Source organism: Protopterus annectens, chromosome 12.part0 (assembly GCF_019279795.1).
Source record: "Protopterus annectens isolate FY-2018-M chromosome 12.part0, PAN1.0, whole genome shotgun sequence".
Taxonomy (NCBI): Eukaryota; Metazoa; Chordata; order Ceratodontiformes; family Protopteridae; genus Protopterus; species Protopterus annectens.
In genome coordinates this window covers 192,592,388-192,620,239 of record NC_056746.1, presented here as the reverse complement: position 1 = coordinate 192,620,239, position 27,852 = coordinate 192,592,388, and the positions used below count along the sequence as shown (strand labels likewise).

The 27,852-nt window shown below is 39.5% G+C and overlaps 1 protein-coding gene across 1 annotated transcript in view; it reads left to right on the top strand.

Annotated features, from left to right (window-relative positions):
* Positions 1-27,852, top strand: part of ERN2 (endoplasmic reticulum to nucleus signaling 2) — an 886,535-nt gene that overhangs the window by 679,730 nt on the left and 178,953 nt on the right. Inside the window, exon 16 of the mRNA XM_044089233.1 lies at positions 2,991-3,090. Coding sequence (XP_043945168.1) covers positions 2,991-3,090 — 100 coding nt within the window. The remainder of the gene's footprint in view (positions 1-2,990; positions 3,091-27,852) is intronic.

Genomic DNA, 27,852 nt, shown 5'->3' with positions numbered 1-27,852 from the left:
CCTGTCTAGCACAGATGTTTCCCTCTTCATTGTACCCTTGGCGTTCAGTTGCCTATCTACCAAGGTGTGCTTTTAGTCTTCTGAAGTTCAAGTATCACCCCTAGATTTTCACTCTGTGGCCCAGCTATGATGCAGCATATTTGTTGTGTTACCACAGTTTAATAATGTAGAATTAATCACAACTCAAAATCAATAGGAAAATGCTTTGCTTAGCAGCTGTATATATCCTACCATGTAAAAACATTACCACTGTGGAAAATACCCTATACTGGATATCCCACCATGTACAACATGAAACAGTAATACTAGGGTACCTAAATATTGACTGGCAGCTTATCAATAGCAACACTCTATCTGATTCCATAAACCTGTATGGTTTTACACAGTTAATTACATATTTTACTAGAGTCCACAGTAGTACTGTAGACAGTAAACCTTAGATTGGATTCTTACTAATAGACCCAACAAAATTGGGGCAGCTGGTAGCTTTCCATTCAGCTTATGTGACCATCAACCTACTTACATTCTCAGAAATCACAATACCTAAGATTAACATATAATTTACAGACAAGTTCATAACTCAAAAAACTTTGACAAACACACTTTTATGAAAACATTAACAAAATGTAACTGAAAAATACTAAAATTGATGCCCTTAGACACAAACTTCAATGAGATATTCCTAAAAATTCTCAATACCCTTACCCCAGTACATACCAAAAGGTTCAAATCCAATCCTGTACCATGGCTGACAAACAAAACTAAAAAATTAATGCTACAGAATGACAAAGCCTGGAAAGAGTGGCTCAAAAATAGAACACAAAATCATAAAGTAGTAGAAAATATAACCAAGTACTAAGCCAACATGAGAATGGAGAAAGGCGATTCTGCCGATAGGGATGGCTACAATTAGGGCTACAGAGAATAGACAAGAGGGTGGTGGAATTTACTGGAAGAAGTTGGCAAAGGAACCAAGATATTGGGAAGAAAAAATTAGAGAGGAAAAGTTAATAGAATAGGAAGAGACGAAGAAGAAATTTGGATTGCAGGCTAGCAATTGCCTTCCTTATTAAGGATTGGTATCCGAATATAAATGAAGAGAAAGGGATAGTGGAATCCTAAATGAAAGATCTGCACTGGTTGAATTTTTAATCGAATCTAGAACAGAAGCTGCTGTTAAAGAAAAAGAGAGAGATAATTAGTAAGGCATGTAAAATATGGCACAACAACAACAGGAATCAAACAGAAGAGGTCAGGAAAGACTGAGAAGAGAGATTATATATGCATTTCTCAAAGAAACAATAGGGGACATATGTATGCAACAAAGTCTAGAAGATTTAAGATTTTTGCCTAGAAATGTTTGCATTCCCAGGCAGAGTGGGTGTGTATCAGGGTTCAGCTCTGAGCCCACTGCTTTTCATATTGGTGATGGACTACATTAACAAACAAGTTGGAGAGGACAGATCAACAGAGTTGCTGTATGAAGGTGATGTGGCACTACAGCAAACTCTGAGTGATCAGAAGAAGCTGAGAATTGAGATAGACATGTGCCCAAACCACCTTAAACTGTCCTCTTTGACCTTTTCTGCAATTGGTGCTATTTTCTCTTCTGCTCTTTTGTCCTCATTCTGTGTCTGTCCCACAGTGTGCATCCTACCACCTGACTCGGGCACTTTATCTCCATCAGCTCTAGCCCAGGTGTCTGTACGATACAGTAGTAATGGTTGCACCACTGTTTTGTACGCCTTACTGTTAAGCTTCTTTTGCATTTTTCTGTCATATACTACCCCTGACACTCTGTGCCATTTGACAGCAGACCCTCTGATTCTAGCTTTGACTACCTCATTCAGACTTCCCTTCTCCTCAACCACCCCTCCTAGATACTTGAAACTGTTAACCTGTTCCACTATTTTCCCTTTTATCTCAATTCTCACCTTCTTCTATCTTCCATCATTTGCTGCCATTACAACTACCTTATCTGTACTCATTTTTATTCCATGTGCATTCAGTTTTGCATTCCACTCCCTTATTCTTTGCAGAAGTTATTACTCAAAGTCTGCCTATAATGCTACATCATCTGCATACAGCAACTTTGTTGATCTATCCCCTCTGACCTGTTTGCTAATGTAGTCCATCACAGATGAACTCTGATGCACACCCACTCCCATTGGGAACCCCTCTGTAAGACCAAACACTGTTTGTACTTGAGTCACTGGGTCCATTTACATAGCTTGCACTAATTCTACTAATGTTTCTGGGACTTCAAACCACTGTGGGAGTGCCCAAATCAGCTTTCTTGGGAACTTGTCATATGCTTTCTGCAAGTCTAGAAATGCCCATTTGGACTCTGTCCTCATTTCTTGCTTCTTCTCAAGTATCTGTCTCATTGCAAACTTTGGGTTGGTTGTGCTGCACCTTGATCTGAATCCGAACTGCTCATTTCCTATATTACTTTCTACTGCTTTGCATATTTGTTTATCAATCCCCCACTCCAGAATTTTCATGCAGTGTGATAGGAGTTTGATACCTCTATACTACCCACTAGTATGCTAATTCTTCAGTCATCTGGGATAGACCTTTCTCTCCATAATACTATGAGTACCCTTAGGAGCCATTTCTCCCCTATCTCATTCCACATCTTGATCATATCCGCTGTTTAAACCTGGGCGTATAAATGTACTGTGACTGAACCTTTCTTCCTGGGTCTGCTCAGTCCGACTTTCCTGGTCAACAAAGACATACATACAAATAAATAAATTCTTGCATCAGGGCATGACATTGCCAATCTTTCTAGCCATTTGCATCCAGGAACCAGATCAGCTTATCACACAGAATTATTTTTTTCATATATCTGTGTATTGCTGCTGTTATGATAACTTTTTGAAATATTATTTAAATAACTGTGACATGTTTTGCTTGAGATACCATGCGAGTCTTTGTTTTAGTAGTCTGTTGCTGAAAATAATGCCTTTGCTTTGATCTTCCTTTAGTATGTCGAAGACCCTGACTTTGATTGCCTTGACTTGGATCCTGTGACATTACTTTATCAGACAATGTCAGGCCTTGCTCATTTACATTCTCTAAACATCGGTAAGCATGGAGAGTAATGTGTGTTGATGAGTAGTTTTGATTTTTTTCTTTCTTTCCAGTACACTGAATGCCAATTTACCACACATTAATATAGTTATTGGTGTATACATTACTTTGCTGTTGTTATGTTTCATTAATACCAGTAAACAGTGCATTTTATTTATTTTATGTGTATTAACATAATAGAGAGGTTGACAGATTCATTGCTGATCCTCAGAATTACTGAGCTTGATATCAGGTCCATGACAAAAGTTTGAAACTGCCAGCTCAAGTACACTTACGCCAATAATACATGTGTTCGTGCCTTTAATGTTTGAGTGTAAAAACAGTTAAAAAATAACAGAAAAATATTTTAAAGAGGTAAGATTCGTATGCATCCCACCTACTCCCTTATTTTATTATTGCTCCAAGACTGTTGCATTTCATAGATAGAGCAGTCACTAACATAAAGCAAGGTACCTGTCTCTTTCTCTAACATACTGCGATCTCAGAAAACAGACACATAAAAAAGGTAATGCAGCTAGAGCATAAACATGCTCTAACATAGCACTAGAATTGTTAAGAACATCAAAAACCATCATGCCTCCCCCCCTTGTCAGGTTTCATAATGTGGAATGTGAAATTGTTCGATCTCGCCGTTTGTTCTTACACACGGGTTCGGAGCCGATCCTCGGCTCCGAGTCGGCCGCATCACAAGCTCTGCATCTCAGAGAAGCTCGAGGGACAGTTCATATCCCATGATCCTCCGCTATTATCCCCCAGATCTAGTTTGCCGCTGCAACAGATCTCATCGAGGAGAGAGCTCGGGCCAGTAAAATTTTGTATTTTGCTATTAGTACTCTATTTAAAACTAATTTTACTAGTTAGTTTAGACTTAGTAACCAGTTTGTGTGTGTGTGTGTGTCTTTTCCTAGGGTTTTACCCGTTATATATATATTTTTTTTTTTCCGAGTTTCTGCTTAGGCCGAGTTAGTCCTGTCAGGGCTCTGACAGTAGCAAAATTACAGTTAGGTTTGTAGGCTTATATATACATATATATATATATATATATATATATATATATATATATATATATATAAATATTTTTCTTCTTCATATATCTAATATTGCTAGTACTTTGCTGTGTTGTTTGACTGTAGTTGTAGTTGTGTGCAGTGTTTCTATATATTTAGAATTGTTAGTGCTTATTACAAGTTCTTGTTACAAGATTAGTTACTTGTTTTGGACATGGCAGATAAGGCCAAGTCTGGGTTCAAGAGATGTCAGTGTGGACAGAAGATGTCCATCACCGACAATCATACTTCCTGCGTCTACTGTCTTGGCCCTCTCCATCTGCAGGAAGACTGTTCTATCTGTCATTCCTTCAGTGGAAGGGTCATGATGGAAAGGTGCAGGAAGTTAATCGAGAGGGGTTTGCTAAAGCCCGACTTTCAAGAAGCCTTGGAGAAGGCTGATCAGGCATCGAAGTCTTCGAAGGGGTCGAAGTCTCCGAAGGTATCGGAGCCCAAGTCATCGACTCAGAGCACCTCTACTAAGATTCGGCCACCGGCTCCACAGACCTCGGGGCCGAACATCGAACGGTTGTCTCTGATCGAGGCCCAGGTCTTGGAGCCGGTGTCGGAGGTGCCTCCATCTTCGATCCTTCGTTCAGTGACATCTTCGGCCCCTTCGACCCGTTCTTCCAGGCCGTTATCTGACACCGACGTGGATCGAGTGGTGCAGAAACGTATGGAGAACACGGCTCTATCCAAGCTCATTGCGGTTTCATCCCAGTTGGTATCGAAACTTGAAGCCCTCCCTTGAAGCCCTCCCTGTGTCTCTTGCAGATCCTCCTCCAAGACCCATCGAGTCCTCGGAGCTGGGAGATGAGGAACCCGATGATTGTTAATCCCTCGGTGCTGAAGTCTTCTTTAGTGCGGTCGGCACCATTGACCTTGACTCCCTCGGAGCCCATCGAGGAGTCTCGGAGCCGACAGTCTCTCCTCGGTTCCGGGGCGGAGAGTCGAACCGAACTTTTGGTTCCGACTCTTCCCCTTGGAGCCTCGGCACAGATTAGCTCAGCTCCATCCTCGGGGTCGGAGCCCGTAGTCCCAGTTTCAGGGAAGCTGCCGTGCTCTTCGGATCCGGTGGAGTCCTCGGCCCGGGGCTCCGGTGCCTTCGACGTCATGAGGAAGGTCCTGTCTGAACAGACATTTACTTCATTGGAGTCATCTTCTCCTTCCCCCAAGGGACCACGTTCTGTTTCTGCACCCGCGATCCCGGCCAAGCGTACAGACCCAATGCCTCAGCCAGCCCCAGAGGGTGTCCCCTGTTCTTCAGAAGCTTCACCAGATGCCCCCTCTGATGAAGTTCCGAGGAAGAAATTGTGCAAGAGAGGAGGCACATTGATTCCCCACAGGAATCATTGACATCGGACACCGATTTGGATGAGTCGGAGGGGTCCCCACGGTCCCCCTCTGAGGATGTCTCATTTGCTGACATCCTGGAGATCTTAAAGCAGAGGGGTGATTGGCAGTCACTTGCCCCCACTGAGGACGAATCAGTGTTGCTGAAGGCTTTTGGGGCTCAACCTTCTACCTCCTGGGTGACTCCACCCTTCGATGAGTTGATGGACCTAATAGCTCGAAGGGCGTGGGAGAGTCCGGACACAGTGGAACCAGTCCCTCGGAGGCCGAATAAATATATCACTGCCCCCCAGGACAAGGCTTATCTCACTAAGGGAGTCCCAGTTGATGCTATGGTGGTAGTGGCAGCCATGAAGAAGGAAATGTCCGAGGCATCTTCCTCTGTCCATCCTCCTAGCAAAGATTCCAGGACTATGGACAGGTATGGGAAGCGCGTTTTCAGTTCAGCAATTTTCTCCATGCGATCGCCGAACTATCTCACGCACATTACGCACCTTCAGAGAGACCTCCTTAAGGAGCTGGGAGTTACTCTCCAGGGTAACACAGATACTCATGTCTCGGAAAAGGTAACAGCACAGCTTAACACCCTCACTTCGATAGTTAACTCGCCCATGAGGCTCATTTCGTATGCGGCCGAAGGTTCGAGTAGGGCTGCAGCCTCAGCGATCGCTCTGCGGAGACAATCCTGGATGCACCTGTGCTCCTTTGCAGAAGCCTTCAAGTCTTCCTTTGCCAATGCCCCCTTTGATGGTGCCACCCTGTTTGGACCCAAAGTGAAGGAGACTCTCACTCAGTGTGAGCAAGAAGGTAAGACCCTGTCTGCCGTAGGGGTCCGTTTTTCCGCCTCGACTAGACCGTACCCCAAAGGGCAAAGAGGCGGAAAATTGTGGTTCCAAAAGACTCGGGGATCTTTTCAGTCCACACAGAGTGATGCCCCCTCCAGAGGCAGAGGAGGGGGGAGAAATGGAAGACACCACCCAGGCGGCAGAGGGGGTCCTCATAACCAGGGCGACAGGGATAGCACCCCTGGGAAGCCCTTCCAGCACTCGTGAGTGGAGGCCCGACTGTCCTACTCTGGAGGCAGTTGGGGGTCACTTGGCTTTATACCCAGAGGCCTGGCTAAATCTCACTTCAGATTCTTGGGTATAAAGCATAATAACCAGAGGGTGCAGCATTCCATTTGTAACCACTCCCCCCGATCAAAAGAGATTTCCAGATGGCCCACCCAATCTGCGAGATCAAGCAGCCATAGAAATGGGAAAGCTGCTCGAAAAAAGAGTCATCCAACCAGTCCCGGCAGACCAAATAGGATCCGGAACTTACTCAAGGTTCTTTTTAGTTCCAAAGAAAACAGAGGACTGGAGGCCAATATTGGACCTCAGCAAACTCAACACCTTCATAAGGAAGGAAAAGTTCCAGATGGTCACATTACAATCGATCCTTCCCTTTCTGCAGAAGGGTGATTGGATGTGCTCTATAGATCTCAGGGACGCGTACTACCACATCAAAATGGCCAGGGCATCCAGAGATCACCTGTGCTTCTGGCTGGGAGCCAGTCATTTTCATTTTCGAGCTCTGCCCTTTGGTCTCACCTCAGCCCCCAGGGTGTTCACCAAATGCATGGCAGTAGTGGCGTCTCACCTGAGGCGGCTAGGATTCTGGGCATTTCCGTATCTGGACAACTGGCTCCTCACCGCCACCACCAAGCATCGTCTTGTGCAAGCCAGGGACTACACGATCAACCTTTGTTCCCGATTAGGAATCACAATCAACTTAGAAAAATCTGCCTTATCGCCCTCACGGCATATCTCATTCATAGGGGCGGATTTAGATACTACTACAGCCTTGATCAAGCTTCCCCAGACACGAGTCTCAGCCCTCAGGGATCAGGTCGCTATTCTTCTTCGAAACAAGAGAGTTCCTGCCGCGCAAGTGCTGAAAGCCCTGGGAATGATGGCAGCTACCCTTATTGCAGTTCCTTTGGGCAGGATGCACATGAGGGTCCTCCAGTGGCTGCTCTTTGCACAGTGGTCGTTCCAACAGCTTCCATTGTCACACGACATCTTGATCACAGAATCTTGCAAGTGGGATCTTCGATGGTGGATGAACAGTCAAGATCTGACGATAGGTTGCCTGTTTGTGCTAGCCAGCCCTACAGCCACAATAACCACGGATGCTTCCCTGATGGGGTAGGGGGGACTTTTTCAGGGGAGAACGGTCCAAGGAGAATGGTCCAAGATGGAGTACAATCTGCACATCAATGTCCTGGAGTTGAGAGCAGTGTTTCTAGCGTTGCAACACTTCCACAAATCTCTACCTCTAGGAACAGTGGCAGTTCAGACGGACAATATGCCAGTGGTCTGGTACATAAACAAACAGGGAAGAACCAGGTCTTACCCATTATGCAGAGAGGCCCTGAGAATTTGGCAATGGGCTGTGTCCACCGGACGCTTTCTAATAACAACGCACATCCCGGGGTCATCCAACGTCATTGCGGACAGGTTGTGCAGAGCCATCCTGTTGCCTCACGAGTGGTTCCTCAAAAGTCAAGTGACGGAGAGGATTTTCCGTAGATGGGGCCAGCCTTGCTGCGATCTATTTGCATCCCCCTTAAATGCCAAATGCAGAAGCTACTTTGCCCTCCTCCCCCCTCTGGGGGGTGCCCCCAGGGATGCACTGGTACACGATTGGCCCCCAGGTCTCCTATATGCCTTCCCTCCTGTTCCATTGATACCCAAATTCCTACAGAAAGCCAGGAGTCTGGAAAGGATGATCATTTTAATAGCACCATTTTGGCCTCAACAGATCTGGTTTCACTTTCTTCGAACTCACCAGATGGAGGAACCGTGGATCCTGGACCCAGTGCCAGACATGTTGACACACTCGTCGGGAGTTCCTCACCCAACTCTTCAGTCCCTCAAACTGACAGCTTGGCTGCTCCGCTTCCCAATTTAGCCAGGTCGGATTTTTTGTCTCCAGCAGTACAACACATTCTAGTTTCTTCCCACAAAGCTTCCACTAGGAAACTGTACAGGAGCAAATGGAAACGTTTTGCGTGTTGGGCATCAGGGCAAGGTATAGATCCCTTGGTGGCCCCGATACACAAAATCTTGGATTTTTTTATCTACACTCTTTCAAGAAGGGGCTTGAGTGCAGTTAGCTGCCATATCTAATTTTCATGTAGGTGAAGGGGGCTCTACACTTATGTCTCACAGGATTTGTAGAGCTTTCATGAAGGGTACCTTTCATCTCCGTCCACCCATTTGGGATCCGTTTTTCCCCTGGAGCTTGAATTTGATGTTATCTCAACTTATGTTACCACCCTTCGAACCAGCGTCAACGTGTTTACTTAAATGCTTGTCATGGAAGACTCTCTTTCTTATTGCTGTCACTTCAGCTCGTAGGATATCAGAGCTACAGGCCTTGTCGATTAGGCCCCCATACATGGTTTTTCATTCAGACAGAGTCACCTTACGTACTAATCCATCATTTCTCCCGAAGGTATGTTCAATGCTTAATATTAATCAATCTATTGAGCTTCCCACCTTTTTCAAAAACCATTCTAACAAGTTGGAATATATGCTGCACAAATTGGATGTACATAGACAGCTGAGATTTTATTTGGACAGAACAAGGGAATACAGGAAATCAGATCAGCTCTTTGTTTCCTTCGCGGATAATAAGAAAGGGATGGCAGTAACAAAATGCACGTTATCCAAATGGCTTTCAGACTGCATACAATTTGTCTATTCAGCTTCCAAACAACCACTTCCGTTCAAACCTAAGGCTCATTCTATTAGGGCGGTTTCTACTTCTCTAGCCCATGCCGCTCGTCTTCCGTTGGATACTATTTGTGTGGCGGCAATGTAGGCAAAGCCTCATACGTTTATTACTCACTACAAAGTAGATAGGACCTCCAAGGACAGGGCTTCCTTTGGTTCCACTGTTCTCAGGAACATTCTTCCTTGAGCCACCAAGGGTAATGGAGCTAGGGACACTACCCGTGTGTAAGAACAAACGGCGAGATCGAACAATTTCACATAAAGAAGTTATGTTCTTACCATAACGTTCCATGTGAATTGTTAATCTCACCTTTGTTCTTACATTCCCTCCCTCCTTTCCCCGCCGCGTACTGGAAGAACCGGTACGACTAGTGTCTGGTTGGTCTTCGCTGGGTTATCTAACACTACCTGTTTATTAGTAGGTGACACATTAGGTGTACACCTGTCTGTATTTAGTTTATATGGTTTAGGTTCAGGTGTATGGGTGCGTGAGCATTAGACGCAGTGGTTGGTAGTGCATTCTGGTTTCTTGCAAACTAGATCTGAGGGATAACAATGGAGGATTATGGGATATGGATTGTGCCTCGAGCTTCTCTGAGATGCAGAGCTTATGATGCGGCCAACTCGGAGCCGAGGATCAGCTCCGAACCCGTGTGTAAGAACAAAGTCGAGATGAACAATTCACATGGAACGTTATGGCAAGAACATAACTTCTTTTTGTCTAGTCATACATTAGGGAATTTAAAATTTCCCTCTGTTTATAATTGAGATTGGACTTGGAATTTTTTTTTGTTTTTGATAACTTGTATATATTATAAAAAAACAACAAAAGAAACAGCCAAGTCCTATAAAGATTTTAATAAAGCTAACTCTAGTGCCTCAGCAAACAAATGCCTTCCAGGAGTATGGAAGGCATTTGTTTGCTGAGGTGCTAGAGTTGGCTTTATTAACATCTTTATTGGACCTGGCAGTTTCTTTTGTTGTTTTTTATAGTTTTACACTCTTTTTGCTGGTGCATTTGTTGTTGTGCTAACTTGTATGTATTCTCTTTGCATGTCTTATCGAAGACTTGAATATGGGATGCAAAGCTGGAAATAGCATAATTTTCTACATAGCTTATACAAGTAGTATTGCTGGGCTCACTAAAATGCACTGCTAAATTTAATTTCTTTGTGAAGAATCTAAGTCACACTAGGGAATCTGTCATATCAAATTGTTTCCTCCGGATATATCTTTAAGGACCTTTAAGTGTTTTCAGGAAGTGATGTCAGTGAGTTTACAAAAAGAACTTGTGTTATGTATGTGTTGTGATGAAGTCCCAGGAAGTGTGTGGAATGAAATTGCTTAGTGTTTCAAATTTTACTTTAAACAGGTTAATTTGTATTTAGTGCAAGGTCTGATTTCTGGCTGCATCCTCCTTCATTTGCATTATTTGTGGTTACTTGTTGAGTGTGTGCATGACACTGTTTGAGTCTGGATATTGTTTTATTTGGTGGTTGGTGGTGGGCCCCAGATGCTGTTAACTATTGTAGTGCTATTTTTGGCATTCTACATGATGCTGAAATCTATACACAGGTTTCAGGGAATGAGGATCACTTAACCTACAGAAAAATACATTTACAACTAGAAGAATTTCTGTTGAAAAAGGAACTACCCTGGTATTTACATCATTTTGAGGAACTCCAGTTCCATGATTCCTACAATTTTTGGAATTCCAAAGATAAACAAGAACATTTTCATCCCCCTCCTTGGACCAGTTATTGCAGTACTGGGATCCAAGACCTCTCCATTGGATGTATATATATATATATATCATGTTCTGAAGCCTATTTGTGATAAACAAGAAAGTATGTTGAAGGATTCCTGGAATTTCATGGGGATGTTAAAAAAAGAATTATGGGATAGGAACCTAAGTATTCTGACAGTTGATGTCATAGAGTTATTTACTTGTATACCCAATGAAAATGGACAAAATTTATTTAGTGTTAGTCTGTTCACTTGTGACTTCCTCAAAACAAGTGAAATCAACTTGATTACAGATTGTATTTTTATTGTATTAGATAACAATTTTATATATTTCAAAACCAAACTATTTAGACAAAAGAGGGGTGCAGCAATGGGGGGCCCCATCTATGCAAATGTGTTACTATATGCTTGGGAAAATACAAGTACTGTAGATTCTATTTGCACTTTTTGTATGATTTTTTTTATTTTATGGAATGGCCCAGAAACATTATTACAGGAATTTAATGAATATTTAAATAGTACAACTGTGTTCCTGAAGTTTTCATTCACCTTTGACAGAAATTCAGTCAACTGTCATGACATCACTATTACACACTCAGAAAATGGTTTTACATCCATTATATATAGAAAGTCAACCTTTAGTAATACATATTTACACTACTCTAGTTCATATCATTTCAGTTACAAGAAAAGCTTAGTTAAAAGGACAAAGTATCAGGGTGACTTGAATAGCATCAACATTTGATTGTTTGGTAACAGAAATGAAGAAATCGAAACACATGTTTATTGAGAGGGGCTACCGAACTGATTTTGTGGAAACAGTTACTAATGAAGAAACTGAAAATGGGGAGATAGATTAAACCCTTTTTAGGTGCTAGGCTAAGCAGTGACAAATATAAGGGTAAACAACTGAGTGGCACAAAAGGGGACAATATTAAAAGAGCTTTTGTGGTTCCATATAATGAGGGAGCAAATGATAATTAAAACATTTTAGAGAAAAAATAGATAATTATGAAACCTAACGGAATGAAAAAACAAATTCCTTTAATAAGATGGCAAGTAATGTTAAGTTGTTGTTTGTTGTTTGAACAGAACAGAACTAGAGAAGTAGATTTTTAAAGGACACTAACAAGTGTGTTTTTGTAAGCAATGTCCATATGTATTCGAAGGTGAAAAATACTCTGGGCACAACCCTTACACTACAAAAATTAAATTGTTTAACATCAGGGGTTATTTATGTGGCAGTATGTTCAGGATACCCTATTTTTTTTCTGCCCAAAACTGAATGACTTCTCAGAAGATGAATATATGAGTATAATTATGAGATAACGAAGAAAATTTCCAAAAGACCACTGTACAAAAATTCATGAAATTGTACTCATTTTCAAAAGTTATTTTTGGTATACTTGAAAAGGTACCTAGGAACCCAAGGAGAGGTGCATGGGAGACCAAATTGTAGAGTACAGAGAGCTTCTCTGGCAACTCAAGTTGAATGCCAGCAAGCCACCCTGGGATAAATAACTGTGTATCTGTTAAAGCTGTACGTCAGTTAAGATCAGCAAAGCTTTAACAAATTTTATTTTTATTTCAGATTTTGTTTGAACTAATAAATATTGTACTATCAAGATAATGGAAATTTTCAACATTAGCATTTGTTATTCATTAATTATTAATATATTGTACTGTACACATTTTTAAAAACTAAGGTACTCTTAAAGAAGTGATGAGTTTATTTTTTTAAGTTTGATATTGTAACTTATGTACCCAACTGATGAAGTTCAGTGCATCACAAACCTATGAAACTAAGCTAATCTTTATTTCCTGGATTAGCTCTGGCTGCTGTGTTTCCCTGGCTACGGCGTCCTATACCATTCTCTCCATCCTGCCTGCCTTGAACTAGGGAATGAGAATCAGCCCTGCCTGAAGGCCAAGAACTAAACCTTATGCTAAGACTATTGGTCTCTACCTAAACTAAAGAATAGAGCCAATCCTCTCCCTAAGCCTCTTTCCCACAAGGATCCAAGAAACTCTCCGTCCTGCTTGCCCTGAACTAGGGAATGAGAATCTGCCCTGCGTGAAAGCCAAGAACTTATGCTAAGACTATTGGTCTCTACCTGAACTAAAGAATAGAGCCAATCCACTCCCTAAGCCTCTTTCCTACAAGGATCCAAGAAAGTATGTGTTACAACTATTGTAGTAGAAAATATACTTGAATTATATAATTCCATGTTACTGAAGGCTGCTCCCTAGCCAGGACAGCCAGCAACCTTACTCTACTCTAATCCTCTTTTCTCCTAAACCTTATCACATTACCCACGTGTAGCCTCTGTTGCTAACTCCTGTTTACCCTCCATTGCTCCTAGACCTGACAACACTCTTGTAAAGCTACTTGCATTTTTATCCTTGTCCACTAGACGGCATCCTTCTCCTAGTATTTGCCTTGTAAATCTATCCCACTGCTCTGAAATATAATTTATCAGACACATTGCTTTTTATTTTCTTTATTATCCAAGTCCTGCTCACTCCTCTATTTTCACTATAACTCACTCTCCTCCACACACATCTCCACCTTACCACAGCAGTCATCTCTTCACTGATTGATCCTGGGGTCCTCTTCCTTCACTGGCTCTATCCCGCTCCGTTCGCCCTGCGGGCTCACTCCGCTCCCCTACCCTGCCCCCAGTTCCCACCCACCCCCAGTGCTCCTACATTTATTCACCCAAACCACAACCCTACAATAACCACCAATCATAACATCCCAATCCTTAAAGTGCCAGAACCAACATTTCCAAGTCTCATCTTAGTAAACCACCTAACTTACCCTTATCTTTACCCTATATACAACTTCTGTCTTCCCTCATACCTATTCTTACTATATCTTATCTACTTAAATTTTATGAACATCTCCACCACATAAACCTTTGTTACCCAACAAAGCAAACCTCCTCACCACCATTAGCACACGCTCAAAGCCATTCAAACACATCTAGCACAATAGCCTACCTCCCAGCAAAATATCACAGACTGATTCACATCAAATACTACAGGCCAAAAGCTAGGAAATCTCAGTTCCTAACATGTAAACCTCTGCAACTTACACTTAGAATTCAACTCCAATCTTTAATAGATGGAGATATACATCCCAATCCAGGGCCAAATTCTATCCAGTCCAGAGAGACCCATAACACAACCTCCACTAGTACTCAACTCCTTACCAGACCTCCCAGCTCACTATTGATAGCCCATCTTAACATCAGAAGCATAAACAATAAGGTTGCCCACCTACATGCTCTCATGGATGTGCATTTATTTGATATCCTGTGTCTCACTGAAACTTGGCTCAATCCATCTATACAAGACAATGAATTTATACCACCAGGGTACAGCATCTTAAGATGAGACCGAAAAGCTAAGAAGTGAGGTGGAGTAGCTATACTATATAAATCTGGATTACAGGTGACCTCTATTGACTCTAAACCCCCTCTAACTAGTAATGAAGAAATACTTATCTCCAAAATTCAACTCAATAGCTGTAAATCCATCTATATTATTGCTGTCTACCTTTCCCCAGGGAATAACTCTAACACCCTAGAAAATATCCTAAAATGGCTTTCACCAATTATCCCCAAGAAACAATAGTACTCGGTGACTTGAATATCAACTGGAAAAGCTGTAGTTCTGAACAGCCTTCTACTCATATTAACCTACACGGGTTCACTCAAACTATTAGCTCCCACACAAGGACCAATAAACACAATAACAATGAAAGCACCCTAGATTGGATTCTGATAAACAGACATCACAAAACTTACAAAGTAGGGACTCTCCCTGAGGATATAAGCGACCATGCACTCACCTTCACAATCAGATTTAAAACTGACATCCATAGCCCAATCACCTATATAACAATAAGGAGTAACAAAAATTTTAACCCTGACATCTTCCAAACTGAACTTAAAGCATGCAACTGGTCACCCCTCAAAAACTTACCTCTAGAGGAAGCAGTAATCTACTTTAATACTAAATTCTTAAGTATTCTAGACTTCCATGCTCCAAAAAGGACCATTAAAACTAGAAATAAACCTGCCTCTGGCTCTCAAAAGTGACCAAACAAAAAATGCTCCTCAGAAATAAAGTTTTGGCCAAGTGGCTTACTACTAAAAACCAAGAGGATCACTTAAAGTTCAGACAGCTAAGAAATGATACAAAAAAAGCCATTCTGTCAGACAAAAGAAACTATTATATTCAACTCCAACATACCCAGCAAAACAAACCACAAAAATTCTGGGCAGGGATTAACACACTTTTACACCCAGGCCGTTCTGTCACACCCACCCCAGGAGGTACTGACCATGATAATCCAAAGCAAATTGCCAATACCTTTAACACATTCTTCACTGAGACCATTCAGTCTCTTGCCAATCAACTAACTCTTGACAGCTCATCTCTGACTTCCTCTACTACTACCTTACCTTCCTCATTTCATCTCAAACCTGTCCCTACATCCTTTATCCTTACCCTTATACTGAAACTCAAACCTATCACCACCGCAGCTGATCTCCTTCCTGCAGAATATCTACAAAAAGCTGCAAATGCCATAGCCTACCCCATCTCCATTCTGATTAACAGAACAATCTCTGACGGAACCATTCCATCTATTTGAAAGATCTCGCATATTATCCCCCTGCATAAAGGTGGGAATTATCCAACTACAGACCTATTGCTATACTATCTCCACTGGCAAAAATAATGGAGAAATGCATTCATAAGCAACTGTTAAAACACCTAATAGATAACTTATTAGCTAACTGCCAACATGGCTTCAGGCCATTTCACAGCACTACTTTTATTCTTCTCTGACTGTATAAACAAAAATCGCAATAACAACACTCTATCCTCAGCCCTCTTTATTGATCTCTCTAAAGCCTTTGATATGTTTAACCACCAACTTCTCATAAACATACTCAAAAACCTATCTCTAGATGCACTGGCTATACAATGGTTTAAATCCTACTTAAACAATAGGCAACAGGCAGTTCTGTGGGAGAACAACTTATCTCCCCATCTCCCCATTGCACTCGGTGTCCCCCAAGGTTCTGTACTTGGACCTCTTCTATTTTCTGTTTTTATCAATGACCTGCATTCTGTAATTCCTCAAGCTACCGTAATACAATACACAGATGACTCCACATTAATATGCTCAGCCCGGACTCCATCAGACCTTCAGTCCCTCACCCAAAAAGTGTTTAACCTCTCCACACCTGCAAATCCTACTTCTGTCTTCCCTCATACCTATTCTTACTATATCTTATCTACTTAAATTTTATGAACATCTCCACCACATAAACCTTTGTTACCCAACAAAGCAAACCTCCTCACCACCATTAGCACACGCTCAAAGCCATTCAAACACACCCAGCACAATAGCCTACCTCCCAGCAAAATATCACAGACTGATTCACATCAAATACTACAGGCCAAAAGCTAGGAAATCTCAGTTCCTAACATGTAAACCTCTGCAACTTACACTTAGAATTCAACTCCAATCTTTAATAGATGGAGATATACATCCCAATCCAGGGCCAAATTCTATCCAGTCCAGAGAGACCCATAACACAACCTCCACTAGTACTCAACTCCTTACCAGACCTCCCAGCTCACTATTGATAGCCCATCTTAACATCAGAAGCATAAACAATAAGGTTGCCCACCTACATGCTCTCATGGATGTGCATTCATTTGATATCCTGTGTCTCACTGAAACTTGGCTCAATCCATCTATACAAGACAATGAATTTATACCACCAGGGTACAGCATCTTAAGATGAGACCGAAAAGCTAAGAAGTGAGGTGGAGTAGCTATACTATATAAATCTGGATTACAGGTGACCTCTATTGACACTAAACCCCCTCTAACTAGTAATGAAGAAATACTTACCTCCAAAATTCAACTCAATAGCTGTAAATCCATCTATATTATTGCTGTCTACCTTTCCCCAGGGAATAACTCTAACACCCTAGAAAATATCCTAAAATGGCTTTCACCAATTATCCCCAAGAAACAATAGTACTCGGTGACTTGAATATCAACTGGAAAAGCTGTAGTTCTGAACAGCCTTCTACTCATATTAACCTACACGGGTTCACTCAAACTATTAGCTCCCACACAAGGACCAATAAACACAATAACAATGAAAGCACCCTAGATTGGATTCTGATAAACAGACATCACCAAACTTACAAAGTAGGGACTCTCCCTGAGGATATAAGCGACCATGCACTCACCTTCACAATCAGATTTAAGACTGACATCCATAGCCCAATCACCTATATAACAATAAGGAGTAACAAAAATTTTAACCCTGACATCTTCCAAACTGAACTTAAAGCATGCAACTGGTCACCCCTCAAAAACTTACCTCTAGAGGAAGCAGTAATCTACTTTAATACTAAATTCTTAAGTATTCTAGACTTCCATGCTCCAAAAAGGACCATTAAAACTAGGAATAAACCTGCCTCTGGCTCTCAAAAGTGACCAAACAAAAAATGCTCCTCAGAAATAAAGTTTTGGCCAAGTGGCTTACTACTAAAAACCAAGAGGATCACTTAAAGTTCAGACAGCTAAGAAATGATACAAAAAAAGCCATTCTGTCAGACAAAAGAAACTATTACATTCAACTCCAACATACCCAGCAAAACAAACCACAAAAATTCTGGGCAGGGATTAACACACTTTTACACCCAGGCCGTTCTGTCACACCCACCCCAGGAGGTACTGACCATGATAATCCAAAGCAAATTGCCAATACCTTTAACACATTCTTCACTAAGACCATTCAGTCTCTTGCCAATCAACTAACTCTTGACAGCTCATCTCTGACTTCCTCTACTACTACCTTACCTTCCTCATTTCATCTCAAACCTGTCCCTACATCCTTTATCCGTACCCTTATACTGAAACTCAAACCTATCACCACCGCAGCTGATCTCCTTCCTGCAGAATATCTGCAAAAAGCTGCAAATGCCATAGCCTACCCCATCTCCATTCTGATTAACAGAACAATCTCTGACGGAACCATTCCATCTATTTGAAAGATCTCGCATATTATCCCCCTGCATAAAGTTGGGAATTATCCAACTACAGACCTATTGCTGTACTATCTCCACTGGCAAAAATAATGGAGAAATGCATTCATAAGCAACTGTTAAAACACCTAATAGATAACTTATTAGCTAACTGCCAACATGGCTTCAGGCCATTTCACAGCACTACTTTTATTCTTCTCTGACTGTATAAACAAAAATCGCAATAACAACACTCTGTCCTCAGCCCTCTTTATTGATCTCTCTAAAGCCTTTGATATGTTTAACCACCAACTTCTCATAAACATACTCAAAAACCTATCTCTAGATGCACTGGCTATACAATGGTTTAAATCCTACTTAAACAATAGGCAACAGGCAGTTCTGTGGGAGAACAACTTATCTCCCCATCTCCCCATTGCACTCGGTGTCCCCCAAGGTTCTGTACTTGGACCTCTTCTATTTTCTGTTTTTATCAATGACCTGCATTCCGTAATTCCTCAAGCTACCGTAATACAATACACAGATGACTCCACATTAATATGCTCAGCCCGGACTCCATCAGACCTTCAGTCCCTCACCCAAAAAGTGTTTAACACAGTAGAGGAATGGTTACTACACCATTGCCTCATCTTGAACCCCCAAAAAAAACAAACTCCTACTTTTTACTCCCACCCATAGGGCCACACCACTATACTTTACTGTTACATCAAACAATGGAACCATCATATCCCCTGACTCTACGACAAAACTCCTAGGGGTACTAATTGACAATAACCTTAACTTTGATACTCACATTAACAGTGCCATAAAAACAGTCAACAAAAAACTAGACCCCCTCTATAGAATCAAATCCTTTCTTACCCCACTGGCAAGGTCTGCTATTACCCAGACCCACTTAATCTCCACCCTCCTCTACGCCTCCCCTATATATACTAACCTCTCAAAAAACAACTTGAACAAACTATCTGTCTCCTACAAAAATATTGCTAGATTTGCAACAGGCTCTATATTCAGAACCCATCACTGTACTAATTATGAACTAGGATGGCTAGAGTTGCCAAATTTACTTTTATTTAAACAATTAACAGTTGCCTACAAAATCCTGTATCAGCCTACTAACACTCCAATTCTTACCAACCTTATCACCCCCTACAACAACCTTAAGACCCTACGCTCATCTAATAAAATATTAGTACAAATAGGCAAAACCTACAATAAGGCTGGTGACTCTTTGTTCTCTAATACTGTGGGTAAAACCTGGAACTCTCTCACCAGTGACCTGACCTCCCTTTCTTCACTAACACAGTTTAAAAGCAGGCTGAAAACGTACCTTAAATCCCATTGGTTATGCCCCTGTGTGAACCCAGACTAACTACTCATGTTATTTTTTTACAAAGACACTTGTCTTATTAACTGTATATACTAATTGCCGATTGAAAACCATAAAGATAACAGGCCTTATATTTGATTAAAATCTCTATCAATATCCCTAAAATGTCATTAACACTACCTACCTATGTTAACAATGTTACATGTCAAATGATTCTGCACTCAAACGTGTTTTGAAGTGAACATATTTGCTTATATATTAATTTACTTGTATTTGTAAAATCTATCATGTATAAAATAGCTTAAGCTTATATTGTACCTGTACCTGTGAAATATTGTTTTTTATATATAAATTTTACTGTGTTTTCAAGGAGCTTTTCTCCCCGGGCCTCTGCTGAAAGTGGACATATATCCAGCTGGACTAGCCCGGTCAACAAATGTAAAATAAAATAAATAAGTAAATAAAAATAAATACCTTTAAGGACCCTTGAGTGTTTTCTGGAGTGAAGTCACTGAGTTTATAAAAGGAAGTTGACTTGTAATGTATATGTTCTAATGAAGTCTCAGAAACTGTGTGGGGAGAAAGTGCTCAGTGTTTGTTTCTATTTTAAATAAATTGACTTTTATTAATTCAAGCTCTGGTTTCTGGCTCCATTCTCCATTGTGCACAGTATTTTGGAGATTTTAGCATTTACCTGTATGGTACTTTGTCAGAAATAATTCGGGGAGCAAATTACATTAACTAAGGAAATTATTTTTTTTTGAGCTTAGACATATGGACTGAATTGCCTAGATACAGTAAGGCCATACTAAATTTTCTACTTTTGGCTGACAAAAAGCAATTGCTAAGAAATGGAAATCAAAAGCATAAACAGCCGTAACAAAATTGCTGACGGTTGTAAGGGAGGTGAAGGAACTGGAGGTGAGATCTTTAGAAAAGGGAAGGAGTAATCTGCATAGAAATACATGGAATCTGGGGAACAATATGTGTGTGTGTATATATATATATATATATATATATATATATATATATATATATATATACATACACATATTTGTATATTATTGGTAGATATATATACAGAATAATGTTCAGGGCAAGTGTTATTTCAGGGAAAGCAGGACTTGAGCAATCTATGTAATGTTAAACTGAATAATTGTTAAGGCTAAAATCATATTTGTATAATGTGTACAAAGAAACAAATCAGTGCAATGAGTTTGCTTTCTTTTTTGCAATGTGTGCTGTTAGTAAAGATGTTTAAAAAACAATAAATACTTTGTGTAGTTGGCTTGCCAGGAAGTATGGCTGGAGGCAACATTACCAGGCATTGGAGAATAGGGTGTTGGCACTGGAGAGCATCATTTATGACTTCTAGAAAAAATGTTGTTTGTGTCTTTTGAACAGGCTTCAATTACTGTTGGTAAGATTGTACTTGAAGGCACTGGGCTCACTCAGAGGTGGGTAAAAGTCCTGTGAAGCCAGTGATTATAACTCTGGTCTGCAGTTATATCATGTAAAGTGTTTTTGGATGTGCCAGATATTTGGCTATTTCTTGAAGGAGCACTTTGCGTTTACCATGTACCCTTAAGGCCAGTTGCCTCATGAATATTACTTGGCTTGCAATCATGTAGATTGACAGCACATAACCTTGCAATTCACATATTTGGTTCCAGTAGTACAGATTTAAAGTTCATGTTGTCACACAAGGTTATCAGGAGTGGGTTCCAACTGTTACATGTGTTAAATTCTCCTGCCTATAATTCCTCCTCTATGTTTACCATCCTGAGGTTATGTATGCAACCTGTAGAGAGAACTGTGTACCCATGTCCAGCCTTCAATGTGACCTACAGAGCTTTTTCATTGCCTTGTTTACCTTCTTCCTTTCCTGCTGTGATCCTGTTCTTTATATACTGTATTACACCCTCTCCACTGTTTTGCTCTTACTATCCCTTTAATATAGTGTGCATACCAGTCTTTAATTCAGTATTAAAGAAGACAAAAGAACACAGTTCTATGCCTGTGCATTTTAGCAGACAGACAGAGGTCAAAGGACAGAGCAAAACTTGAGGGAGGTGCCTTGGAGAAAGAAAGCGAGAGGTCACTTGAACTGAACTCTTTTGTGATACAAAGAGTAGTACAGGCCCGGAGGATTTTAACACTTACTTTAGAATGCAGATGAAAATCTTAGGTCCATAGGTGGTGGTATGGGCCATTCCTCCCAGTGTTATGCTGCATAAGAGAGAAAATGCCAAAGAAGCCAAGGATAATGAGGGAGATAGTCTGATTCATGTAGGTCCATATGTTCATAGGCAGTTAATGTGCTGTTGATCTGTGAGGATTTTAAGACACCAGCCCTGCATTCCTATAGTAATTATTACCCCTTACATTTTCCGACATCAATCTCCAAAGATGGACCACATACATATATGTTGGATACTTACATGTTTTCATTGTCCGTGAGGGCCACAGGAGCTAAACCTGGTGTGAATTTCTGGTTACCCATCCAGTCATCCAAGCTACATTTGAATAGAATAAGAGAAGTATTCTGCTTTATTTAGTGGGGAAGCTGGTTCCATAGAAGTGGTATTCTCTGTGATGCAGACCTGTCCCGCCAGCATGTTCTGTTAATCTTGTAAAGTAGATTGAAACCCCTTGAGTGGGTGTTTCTGATGCCATTAAATTTCTGAATGTGTAATAGGTCACACAGAACAGGATCTGTTGGGCTGTGTACACAAGGCAGAGGTCACCAGAGACCAGGCTTTGAGACAGTCTGTTTAATTTTTACAGTTTAGGCCCTTGATTTTTTTCTTTTTTTTTTGTAGTGAGGAAGCATTGTGGTCATTCCAACTGTGACAAATGTTTAGTTAGGTACATACCAAAAGGAGCATTGTACTTGACCTAATGGGTGCCAGTTACAGAGGTAGTATTAATTCCCTTGATCTGAATGCTATATCTTTCATGCCTATCCCTCCAACATGTTCTGTTAATCTTGTAAAGGAGATTGAAATCCCTTGAGTGGGTGTTTCTAGTACCATTAAATTCCTGAATGTGTAATAGTTCACACAGAACAGGATCTGTTGGGGCTGTGTACACAAGGCAGAGGTCACCAGAGACCAGGCTTTGAGACAGTCTGTTTAATTTTTACAGTTTAGGCCCTTTATTTTTTCTTTTTTTTATAGTGAGGAAGCATTGTGGTCATTCCAGCTGTGACAAATGTTTAGTTAGGTACATACCAAAAAGGGGCATTGTACTTGGCCTAATGGGTGCCAGTTACAGAGGTACTATTAATTTCCTTAATCTGGATGCTATATCTTTCAATATAAACTTGCAATGAAAAAGGATTTCTTTACAGTAATGGATATGTGGTGATCAAAGGACAGTTCACTGTCAACATAGGTTCCTGGATGTCTAACTATGGGATCATTTTTCAGAGTGGTGTTGTCAGTGTGGTAGCTTAAAGGGAGTAATGTGTGCCGAAGGATATAATTATACATTTCTTGGTGTTTAGTTTCAGTACATGTTTTTGACACCAACTGTTTGTTTAGGATGTGGCTTCTTGTAGGATCATAGTGTCCTTTGGAGAGTTTATGATGGCAAGAGGTTTTGTAGTCCTCCACAAACTTGGTTAGCCACAATCCTTAACATTATATTTGACCTCTAAGAAGTAAATGTCAAAGAGAAATGACCCAAGGACTGAATCCTGGGGCACACCACTAGTGACAGGTCTTTTGGAGAATGTAGATTCACTCACCATTACTGCCTGTGTTCTATTTGTGAGCCAGTTTGTTTTCCAAGGAGTTACTTAGTAGTTACCATTTATCTGGAAGAGTTTATTTATAATGCCATAGTATGGGATGGTGTTGAATTTATAATGCCATAGTGCGGGATGGTGTTGAATACCTTTGCAAGGTCCAGATAGCCAGTGTGCACTGATTTGCCCTTGTTCATTCCCTCAATGATTTTTTTCAAAGAAGTCGACCAAGTTAAGTAAGAAAGGACCTGCCCTTGATGAATCTGAATTGGGTTGGGTTACATGTCTGTAGGTCACCTATATCCCTGTTTATTAGTTCCATAACAATCCTTTACATATCCTTGCTGATGACGCTGCTCAGACTTATGGGTCTGTAATTACCCAGGTCTGTTGTAGCCCCATCTTTGTGCAAGGGAGTGACTGATGCTGTCCTCCATTAATTCATCAGAAAGCCTGTTTTAAGGCTAATGTTGAATGGTCTTTGCTGGGGGTCTGACAGTTCATGTTTTAGGCTAGTCATTAGCCACTCTGATAGATTATCCATCCTCATAAACATGTTCTTGGCCTAGCTAGTCCCTTGAAAACTTGTTTTTTTTTTGGAGATTTGACAGTGGAGAGGGTAGATGTGGGTATTTGATCAGAGAATATTGGAGGGGGAGAGAAGGGTGAAGTTGTAGCTGAATTTGTCCACTAGTTGATTGGTGGTGTCCTCTGGGTCTAAGTATGTGGTATCATATACTGTTAGCTCTGTGCAGTGCTGGACATTGTTTCTGAGATTACTAAAATAGTTAAGTAAGGCTTTTTGGTTATCTTAAGTTTGGTGACAATTTTTACCTCGTATCTGGCTTTGGTTGATTTGATCGGGTTTCGAAGATCCTTGTTTACTTAACAAGAGCATTTTTGTCTTCATGAGAGTTAGATTATTTTTTCCTTGCAGTTAGTTTTTTTTCTTTTGTACTAGAGCCTTTTTGTATTAGGGTTCCACCTTGGGAGTTCCTACATGTTGTGAGAATGCCATGGTTAACGGGAATTCAGGATAAAACATTAAAACACTTGTCAGCATTGAAATAATGCATTTTGGATGGATATTTTTGACCTAAAGCATAGTAAATATTCACATACTTTTTCTCTTCATTTCATTCATTCTTTTCATTTGAATGAGGACAACAATCATCAAGAAAAGTACTGGGCAGTTAATGAACTTCTGAGCTTTGGACCAGATGCTAAGAGCTATAACTAGTTCACTTAAGCTGTCAACTTTTGGTTTACTTTCCTGGTGTGCGTTTCTTTTTATGCCATAATTGCTTGTACATAGTACTGCATTATTTAAATGGGCAGGCAGATTCATTAACACAGTTCACAGTTCCACAAATAGGATGTGCACAATGTGCCTTGTACACAACCATGACAGTATTATGAATCATAAAACTGTTCAGCTTGAAGTGGGTCTACACATACATAGATCTTATTCTCAGTTACCGAACTGTGGTCATAACTGTTGTATATAGTAAATTCAGTGGTACATATTTTGATAACCTTGACAGTGACAAGAGATTGGATATGCACTGGGGGGAGGTAAATAGCAAGGTACAAGAAGCAAAGACTGCTGATAGCACCATATGATACAGGAAAGAACTTAACTGGAAACGGAAGGAATCTGGAAAGTGATCATTTGCCTGTGGTCCGGACATATAATAGATATTGGAGCATCTTGGCTATCCAACATTAACTTATGCCAAGTCAGAGTGCTATTGTACTTACCCTTGATGCTGATGTGCCAGTCTTAGTAGCTCATTAGGTAGTACTCTCACCTTTGCTGCTGAAAGATCAGAAGGCTATCAGTTCTACCTACCAGGTTGTTGTATTACTTTTCCACTGCTAATACTGCAGTGTAGCTCAAGGGGGGTGCCTGTACTCCTAAATGTACCAACTTTAGGATGAGACATTAAACTGAGGACTCTTTTGCCTAAATTCTTAGCTCAGGTGGGTGTAAACAATCCCATAGCACTTACTTAAAAAAAAGAGTAGGAGTCCTTTATTAAAATCCACAATATTTAATGTGTATATATTCTATATGCAAGCCTTTACATCATAGTTAACAATTGTTTACAACCATTTACAATCAACTTGTATATTTTCAAAAGAAAAATCTATTTTTTCCCCTTTTTTAAACTTCTGATTCCACCACTCCTTTTTCCACAACCAAAATTTTATTTTATTTTTTTCAAAATCTCTGACGGTATCCATTTTCCATTAAATTTTATCTCATTTATCATTTCATTCCAGACAATCCATATTATACAAAACAATTTTTTATCTAATCCGTCTACATAATTTTGTTTCATATTTTCATAATATCCATATTCTATCATGTCCATATTTATACTTTTGACACTTTTCAGTTTTTTTATATTGTCTTTTCCACATATCTGTTCCCATAATTGACTCACTCGCTCTTACATTTCATAAAAACATGTTCAGTAGTCTCTATTTCCCCACAATATATACAAACTCTTTCTTTACTTTTCTTATATGACATGTTTGCCTTTACTGGAAGCTTAGTTATGGACAATCTCCCCAGGAAATCTACACATTTCCATAGTAATAGTTTCCCCTAATATGTTTTCATTTCTATACAAACAATTCCTTTACTACTTTTAAAACATTTAGGCTTTTCCCAAATTGTATTATATTTAACTTCTGTTATTTTATTTAGCAATTTTTCTTTTTCTTTTATTCCTGTTAATACTTTATATAAATTCAATGAGGCTGTATGCACAATTGGATTTATTAAACTCAAACTTCCTTCCTTCTTTGTAACATAAAGAATTCCTCTTTTAACGGGGTTCAATTTAGATCTCTATATAAAAGAAAATAACACAGATAATTATTTTTCACATTGCCCTGGTATCATAAATACACTAGTTAGATGTGCAATTTTAGCTAGTATTACTGAATTGAATAGACATACTTTTTTTCTATATGTAAGTTTAAATGTTCTCCAAAACATACAAATGTTCCTTATTTTATGTATCATGTTCTTCCATACATGTTACCAAAACTTATTCTCAAAATTTGTGTATCTTTGTTAAACTGAATGCTATTTTCCTGAAAAATCGAGTCCTCGCTTTTCCTCGTTAATACTCAAACCAAATACTCCTAATCTTTATTGAGTGTTTTAATAGCTATTCTCATCCATTCTTCATTTTTCATGACTATTAGCAAGTCATCTGCATAAGAAGACATTACTGGGATCTGAATTCCCTCTGGTATGCAATATTTAGCCTCATCCAGTGCTAAATTTATCTTACTATCAACTACATTCATAATTAATGCAAATAAGATACTACTTGCTTGACATGTTTGTTTGATACCACTTTTAATTTCTATTTTCTCACTTAACCAGCTATTAACTACTAGTTTTACTTTATTTCTTTTATACACTGATATGAAAATGTTAACTATTTTATTACTTATACCTTTTAAAATTTCCCATAGTGCTTCATGCTGTAACTTATCAAATGCTTTACTTACATCTCCTACTAATGTTTTCAATTCTGTTTTTTTCTATTTACCACATCATCTACCAATTCCATTATAATCATTAAAAGCTCTTGGCTCTGTTTTCCTTTTATTCCAAAAATAGTCTCACTCAGTATCTTATTAGCTTTGCTTACTAATCTTTTTTCTACTATCTTCATGAAATTCTTAGTCAACATTGCTACCCTTTCTCCTTTTTTCCACATAAATTTCATTGCACCCATACATATCCTTTCATCATTAACCCCTTTCTCAAACCACTCATTTAACACCTCTAAAAATATTCTTTTTGTCAATCATATATATCTTTGTACATTTACTATTCAGTTCCATCTAAACCTTTAGCTGCTTCTTTGTTTACTGTTTTCAAAACTTTTTCTACTTCTATTATTGTAATATTTTCTTCCAATCTCTTATCTTCTTTAGTTAATTTTCTAATGTTCCATTTATGTTTCCTTATGGTTCCACATTTGAAAAAGGTATTTAGAGTATGCCTTTTTATCGCTTGCATTATTTGTTTTTAGGTATTAACTATATTTTATTCCTTGTGCCTTAATTCTCTTATTATTCATTTCTTTAACCATTTTACTTAGATATTGTGCTATTTCTTCTTTTTTCCTTGTAGAAAATATTTTTGTTTAAATAGCATTTTTTAATTTTTCTTTGATGTATTTCATATAATTTTCTTTCTTTCTCTAAAAAAAACTTTTTGTTACTTATGTTTTTAAAGACTTGACTACTAATTTCCTCATATTTACAACTATCTTGAATTCTTTTTGTCCTTTGCCATTCCAGTACTTCTTCTTTTATAGTTTTCTTTAAAACGACTCCACCAACTTGTCCAATCTTTATAAAACTTTTTTATAGCTATATGTTCTTCTAACCATAGCTGACATATTACATTCTTTACATAATCATTAAAATCTGCTTTATTGATCCTTTTTATACCTCTGTTTTTATATAATGTATTTTCTCTTGAATCACTATTCAAATTGCCACATGATCTGAGAAACCTGTAACTTTTTCTCCTTTGTGTAATATTTTTAAACTCTCTGATAATATAAAAATAATCAAATTCAGCTCTCAAATTACCCCTTTAGTAAGTTTTATTTTCCCATAAAT